This window comes from Balaenoptera ricei, chromosome 2 (genome assembly GCF_028023285.1).
Source record: "Balaenoptera ricei isolate mBalRic1 chromosome 2, mBalRic1.hap2, whole genome shotgun sequence".
NCBI lineage: Eukaryota > Metazoa > Chordata > Mammalia > Artiodactyla > Balaenopteridae > Balaenoptera > Balaenoptera ricei.
Genome location: NC_082640.1, coordinates 121881904 through 121890316, shown reverse-complemented (window position 1 = coordinate 121890316; position 8413 = coordinate 121881904). Strand labels below are relative to the sequence as shown.

The window sequence follows — 8413 nt, the reverse complement described above, 5'->3', positions numbered from 1 at the left end:
TCAAAAAAAAGAAGTCTACATTATTTACATACAGTATGGAAAATAAAAGCTGCTTTTTGGCTAAGTTAGATTGCTGCTACCTACATTATTTACATTGTAAATGTTGGGGAAAATAAGCGCTACTAACAAATACCATTTCAAATGAAAATATATTGTGCCTGGAATTTTGTTCTAAAATTAATTGTATATCCTAATAAGTGTTTGTTGAATAGAATTTGACTTCCCATAAATCTACTGAAAATTTGAGAATTCCACTAAGCTTCTTTATATTGCTAATCTAGATACTGTTAAGTACAATACTGTAATAACTTACAAGCACTGAAGCTTAAATGAAACGATGGCAACATGTGTGTAGATGGAATTTTATTTAAAACTGTAAAATATAATGCCTTAATGTTTACGCATAATTACGAGACTACCTAATATTCTTTTCATCCTTTAATAAGTTTCATATATGATAGTTCCCTAAACAGTGAAACCTTCCAGTAACTTACCAGAAAAGAGTTTAATCATATTATTTTGTTTTTAGCATTATTTTTCTAATATTTAAAAACATATCTAAACCCTTGGTAAAAACAAACGCAATCAATTCAGTGTAACAGACTGAGCTTTAAACCGTACTTTAATTTTCAATTAACTGTAACCTATCTGTTAAGTGAACCAAAAGTAGAATTTTAAATGACCCACTATGAAGCTTTTCAAATCAATTATAGAATGCATAGGAAAGTGGAGATAAATTTTTGGGAAGGTGTAAGGTAGTAAATGTGGAAAATGGTAAATGCTAGTTTCAATAACAAAAGTTGTACTAAATGCACATGAAAGTTAAATTAACACAGTATAAAAGAGAATAGCTTAAATAAACTGGGATTCACATATTACAATAGCAAAGTTATGACCAAATGAACTGAAGACATGAACAGTTCTGAAAATTCTCTTTTCAGCCTACTTCCAAAAGAAATAGTCAGGCTTTTTTCCTGTACATAGTTTTGAGCTTTGTCTATACCATATATAGTAGAAAAATAAATTCTTTAGCAACCTAGAAACAGTTTATAAAACTCTTAAAGTTTAATTTTCTTTGCCAGACATGCCGATGTTAAACTGACAGCTATAAATTAAAGCTATATAGACAATAGGTATAAGTAATATAGAACAAGTTAAGAATACTACATTTACCAGATTTTTCTTTTTAAAAATTACTGTACTTTCTTAATTCCTGTGTGCTTTGCAATAGGAATAATAGGGACTTTGTTTTCTTAGAAAAGATAATAACATGTAAGAGTATAACACAAATAAGATAATTTATAATATACATGTACTTCAACAGCAGCCTGGTTCATGTCAACATCTTGATTCTGAAGTTAAAATTAGAAGTACAATACCTAGGACATAACAGTTGGGAAAGACAATATTTATTTTAGGAAAAAATGGAGCAAATCAAACTCTTAGGAGCCTCAAATCTCAAAATCATCTATTTACTACAGTACACATAAGACAACCTTAAAATTGCAGTATGAAGATTACAACGTGGACCAAAGAATTTTTTCTTTACTACACAAAATATAACCTAGCAACAAAAAAACCATTTTTTCCCTTTCTGGGAAAAAAAATGGCATGTTTTGATAATGAACAAATTTTGAATAAAGCCTAACAAAATTTACCTATGCCACTTATTCTGAAAATTTTATCCATAATTTCCTGTTCTGGTTGTAACTTCACTAACGAAATGTTTAACCTCCAAAGCAGCAGTCATTTACAGCAAATCTGGTACCAACATCAAAGGAAAAAATTGGCTTAAAAAATGGTGCAAAAGCCACTTTGGATTTTAGTACAACATATCACAGAAAAGAATATGAATACAAGTTTGCAACTTTATATATACATACTCCAAAGAGGCTGTCAGTACCCAAAGTATTTTTATTGCTATATTAGCAATGGATTTTTGGATATGTTTTTAAGGGCCACATAAAAATAGATTCAAGGGACAGATTAAATTGAAGTCCTAGATTAAAATGTTTGGTTTAAAGAATTTTCTACAACAAATTTCATGTTTATGTATGAAAAGTTATATAACCTTATATGAAAATGTCATGAAGTATTTTCTACACTATACTAAATGTATTTCCCAAGAGGGAAAAAATTAAAATATCTAAAATATATTAGATTAAGATTACAAGACCATAATAGATCTTTTGAACATGCATCTGTTTACAGAATTAAAAGTATACAAGATGTTTGTTTCATCATGGACTATAAAGAAATGAGTTGGTGACAACTATCCTTTGCACAACATTATCAACTCACTTTAGCCACAAGCATGTCCTTGGTATGTGTGTACAAGAAGTATATCCATTTACCCCCATCAAATCATCCACAGGTTTACTTAGAAAATGAAGGTGCAGAAATATGTTAAGTGTATTTTTCTTTCTTTCAAACAACATCCCAAGCATGGCATAAGTAGCCTGAAATTATAAAATACTTAACTGGGCTTTTAGTTATCTATACAGACTGATAAAAGTAAATTAAGTTGCTCAAATTAGCACATCAAATAACAAAACCAGCCATAAAGCAGGCTGGAAAGCATTAAATGTTTCATATACGTGAGTTTTTAAATCATTTAATTTCTATAGAAAAATTTTATTCACAATATAATGTGACAGAAAATGCCACAGGAATGATATACTGATTGCAATAAGGTTGCATGCAACAGCAGCTTTGTATTTTATAGCTATTTTTGTTTATAAAAATTAAACCTCTCCAGTCATGCTAATCACATGGTCTTAGATTTGTAATGTAAATGAATAAGGAATACCATATAGTTCAAAGAGAAAATGTCTCATTATTTTGAATGTGAATTATCTGTAAGAAACATGAAGTATACTACTGAACCCTGAAACATGCATGTCTAGATTTGCTTTTGTCCAATTTCAGGCTGGCTGCAATCACTTCCTACTTATATAATACCAAGAGGATCCGTCTGTAACTGTGGTTGTATCAGTTGAGGTTGCAATGGTGGTGGTAACTGAAGCGGTACCATTGGTTCCACCAACTGTCCTGGGTTTGAAGGTGGTGGAGGAGCCACGGTGTTCACAGTCTCCACAATTTCTCCATTGTAAAAGAAAAACTGACACTGTTGAATGAATGTTTCAACAACAGATTGATGGATCTTGGTGGTAGACAGAAACTCTCGATTTTCAAAATCAGGTCTCATCAAAGTTGGCCAAAAACAGATGGATAAGTTGTCTGCTGTCATTAGGTTGACTTTATTATGCTGACTGACCCTGAAATTATGATAGGAAAAAAACAATTAGAAACCAGTCAAAACTCATTGCAATTAAAGAATCTGAGAGTTGGATATTATTTCAGATGATTTGGTTTTACCTTTTTTAAAAATCTTAACTTCAAATTTAAAACATTTTCCTGCTTGTGCATTCCATGTTCAACTACATTCTAATAACAGAAAAGAGCAGTAAAATCCATTCCTTATGAGAACCAAAGATGGTTTTTACTTTGGAAAAATTATCATATACTCCAACCGGGAGACTTTTCAACTTTCAAAAAACTCAAGTTTCTAGTATTCCAAAAAACAATCTTTTTAATCATTAACTACCTTGTACATTGTTACAAATTTAATTTCAATGACAACAGTTCACAGAGCACATTCTACCTTAAAATTCTTTTGATCTGACAATAAATAATTTACAAATGACCATATGTTAACTATTTTGCATCCAGTCTTTTAAATATGTGAGCAAGCACTACTACCATTGTCTGTAATTAGCAAGAAACATAAGAAGCAAATCTTGAATTTTAACTCAAAATTATTAAATTGGGAGGAAATTTTAGGTATTTTATCCAATCCTCTCATTCACACATGAAGAAACAGCCCAATATGCAAGGTAGCAGGAAAATTTTTTATTTAAATTTGTATATCAAAAAATTTAAAATCTAAACGAAAGGACCCACACCCCCAAACACAGGAGTTGCTCATCTGAGGTAAAATAAGTGCCCTAAAAACATGTGTTCTGTGGTAAAAGTTATTACTATTTGTTAAGAGACTAAATTAGAATATTCAGAATAAAGTCAACCTCTGTTAAAATATAGTGTATAGAGGGGCCCAGTCAGGTGTGTCTATGTGGTAGTCAAGTATAGGTTCTGAAAATACCTATAGATTTGAAAGACATGAATATGGGCATCAAGTCTAATTGTTGAGTCAAAAAATACAAAGGAAAGGTAGTAAATCAGTTAGATGAGGGTGGTCAGGGAAGCCTTCCTTGAAGAGGTAATGTTTGAGTTGAGCCAGGGGTGATGGGTGTTAGTAAAACAGTAGGAAGAAAGAGTAATTTAGTCAAAACAGTGGTTCTCAAATACTACAAAGCTATAGTAATCAAAACAGCGTGGTACTGGCACAAAATCAGACATATGGATCACTGGAACAAAATAGAGAGCCCAGAAACAAACCCACACACCTATGGTCAATTAATCTTTGACAAAGGAGGCAAGAATATACAATGGAGAAAAGACAGTCTCTTCAGCAAATGATGTTGGAAAAGCTGGACAGCAGTATGTAAATCAATAAAGTTAGAACACTCTCTCACATCATATACAAAAATGAATTCAAAATGGCTTAAAAATTTAAATATAAAACATGACACCATAAAACTCCTAAAGAACATAGGCGAGACATTCTCTGACATAAATCGTAGCAATGTTTTCTCAGGTCAGTCTCCCAAGACAACAGAAATAAAAGCAAAAATAAACTGGGACCAAATCAAACTTATAAGCTTTTGCACAGCAAAGGAAACCATAAACAAAATGAAAAGACAACCTACAGAGAGAAAATATTTGCAAACAATGTGACTGACAAGGGGTTACTTTCCAAATACACAGACAGCTCAGTATCAAAAAACAAACAAACAACCTAATCAAAAAATGGGCAGAAGACCTAAATAGACATTTCTCCAAAGAAGACATATAGATGGCCAACAGGCACATGAAAAGATGTTCAACATCACTAATTATTAGAGAAATGCAAATCAAACCTATAACGAGATACCATCACAGACTGCTCAGAATGGCCATCATCAAAAAGTCTACAAATAATAAACGCTGCAGAGGCTGTGGAGAAAAGGGAATCCTCCTACACTGTTGTTGGGAATGTAAATTGGTGTAGCCACTATGGAGAACAGTATGGAGGTTTCTTAAAAAGCTAAAAATAGAGTTGCCATATGATCCAGCAATCCCACTCCTGGGCATATATCCAGAAAAGACAAAAACTCTAATTTTAAATGATATATGCACCCCAATGTTCATGGCAGCACTACTTACAATAGCTAAGACATGGAAGATATGGTGTGTGTGTGTGTGTGTATATATATGTATATATATATATATGCACAATGGTATATTGCTCAGCCACAAAAAAGAATGAAATAACGCCATTTGCAGCTACATGGATGGACCTAGAGATTATAATACTAAGCAAAGTAAGGCAGAATGAGAAAGATAAATACCATATGATATCACTTATATGTGGAATCTAAAAAAAAAAAAAAAATGATACAAATGAACTTATTTACAAAACAGAAACAGATTCACAGACACAGAAAACAAACCTATGGTTACCAAAAGGGAAAGGGTGGGTGAGGGATAAATGAGGAGTTTGGGATTAACAGATACACACTACATATAAAATATATATGTATACATATATATATATATATATATATATATATATACACACTATATATAAAATAGATAAACAATACTGTATAGCACAGGAACTATACTCAATAGCTTTTAATAACCTATAATGGAAAAGAATCTAAAAAAAGAATATATATAACTGAACCACTTTGCTGTACACCTGAAAACTAACATGAGCTTGTAAATCAACCATACTTCGGTAAAAAACAAATGAACAAACAAACCCTCCCCCCCAGTGATTCTCAGTGTGTATCAGAACCTCCTGGAGGGCCTGTTAAAACAAAGATTGATAATTATGTCTGGGGTGGGGCCTGATAATTTGCATTCCTAACAAGTTCCCCGGTGATGCTGATGCTGCTGGTTTGAGGACTGAATTTTGAGAAAGACTGAGGCAGTCATGTTAAGATGTGATAAGGGACCAGGCACAAATTGATACTTTCGGTTAAGTCCTATTAGTTTAATACAGTGGCACTTGGTGTTGCACGGTGGAAAAGGAAAGGAGATTTAACAGAGTAAGTTAGAACTAGGCCACTTAATGATAAACAATTTAGATTTTTTTCCTTTAGGATATAAGTGATCTTTACACAAAGAGCTTTTAGAAAGATCATTCTGGCATCAGGATCAAGGGAGAATCAAGAAGAAAAATTGGCAGAGAGAGAGCTCAATGACAAACTAGAGATTCCTAAATGAGAAATGATAAAATTTAAACTAAAGCAGTGGCAGAGGAATGAAAAGGAAAACTAGTCAGGAGGTAAAACTAATTTGACACAGTAACTCACTGAATATGGAAGGGGAGAGAAAATACATCCAAAGAACAGCTCCATGGATTAATTTTTGCAATCTGTTAATCACCCAATATATATTTATCATTTATTTCCTATACTGGAATATAAAGTTCCATGAAATGTGATTATTTTATTTACTGCTATGTCTGTATAGCATTTACAAGAGTACCTGGCACAAAGAGTATATCCATTATAATCAATAGTTGAGTGTTTGTTCTAAAATTTAAGTCTGATGATACTATTTCTCTGTTCTACTCTCTAGTGGCTCCCCATACCATTCAGAGTAACAATCATGCAATGCTTTTTTCATTGACAAAGTCTTGCTCCCCACCCCACCCCCCATAAATGTCAGCTGAACTCAACAGTGCACTTAGTGATAGACATGAAAGCAACCTCCCTGTCAGTAAAATATTTTGAGGACTAAAGCTAATCAATAGGCTACACTCTGAGTAGTACTGCCCTATCCTTCACTCTGCTCAAACCACACAGGCCTCTTTGCTGTTCCTCAACACGCCAAGTATGCCTGTGTCATTAACTGTTGTATCACTGGAGTCAAACACAGTTAAGTGTCTCAATATAACACTGATGGTGGGCTAGCACTGCGATTCTTTGAATATGCTCTTCCCTTTGTCTCTTTTCCCTATTGTTTTTAATAAAGTCCAATTCTTCTTCCAGCACTTTAATCAGGCCATACAATAATATGTTCATATACCATCCCTACATTCCATATTGGGTAAGGTCTCCTGTAGTACCCTGTACACATCTGTTAAATCATGAACCACGTTGCATGGTAATTTTCAAAAGAGGAAATTCCACTAATTATACTGCAATACTATGTATGTTGGTATTTTCTCACAGAGGGAGACTCCAGAGAAGAGTTACTAGAAGTGCTAATATAATTTTATGCTACATTGATAACAACAATAAAACTTTAAACACTGCTTAATACTCTCTTTTAAGAGGTACAGACTGAAATGTACTTGTTTTGGACACTGACATTATTAGTTAAAAAAACCAAACCTCAGTTCTTTAAAATGTTAGTAGAAAATATTGTGAAGAGTAGACTTTTGAAAAAAGTAGTACAAATACTAATAATTCTATTCAGTCTCAATAACAACTTTGTGAGCTATTATTATTCTCATTCTTATAGTTGAGAAAAATCAAGGCTTAGGCAGGGTCAAGTATTTGTCCAAAGCCACAGAACTAAAAATGTTTCAAAACCAAGCCTATTTAACTCCATAGTCTTGAGCTTTATGCTATTATACGATATTAATATTGCCTTTCATTTAAGAAATGGTGTTGGGAAGGGTATCTTTATAGAAAAAAGTATAAACTTGAAGCTTAACATATTTAAGGCTTTTGATATAGGATTAATGTCCTGCATTTCAGTAACAGTCAAGGTGGATAGTAATATGAATTCAAGTTTCTAATAAAATTTCACTATGAGGAATATCCAAACAAAACAAGCAAGATACACAAAAGAGACATAGTACAAAAGAAGAGGCAATTAAACCACTTAATAATACTTGGATTCTAGTCATAAGATGTGTCACTTGAGCATATGATTTCTCTCTTTAAACCTCAATCTTTCCAACTTCAAATAGGTTGATCTGGTTAATTATCTAAGTGTCATTTCGTAACTAAAATTCTAAGATTCTATAGAAGAGAATTGTTAAAGAACAGCAGTGACAAAAAAAAAAGTACTCACCACACTTACTATTTATATAATCATGTTAGATACTAAAAGGGTCATATACCTTTCTTTAAACAAGTTGATGAAAAATCTATTTTAAAAATACAGAAAAAATAATTTAGAGAACCAAAATTGAACTGTATGTTTAAATTAGTCGCTCTTTCTCTATTTTATGATTACCCAATTTATAAGGTTATGTGTTTGAAATCCGTAGTGCATTTTATTTGCAAAA

The 8413-nt window shown here is 32.4% G+C and overlaps 1 protein-coding gene across 3 annotated transcripts in view; it reads right to left on the bottom strand.

Moving 5' to 3' along the window:
- Nucleotides 1-348: 348 nt before the first annotated feature.
- Nucleotides 349-8413, bottom strand: part of ARHGAP5 (Rho GTPase activating protein 5) — a 77278-nt gene continuing 69213 nt past the window's right edge. For all 3 annotated transcript variants that reach the window (XM_059914065.1, XM_059914064.1, XM_059914066.1), the window contains exon 7: nucleotides 349-3278. In XM_059914065.1, coding sequence (XP_059770048.1) covers nucleotides 2951-3278 — 328 coding nt within the window. In that variant the 3' untranslated portion in view covers nucleotides 349-2950. The remainder of the gene's footprint in view (nucleotides 3279-8413) is intronic.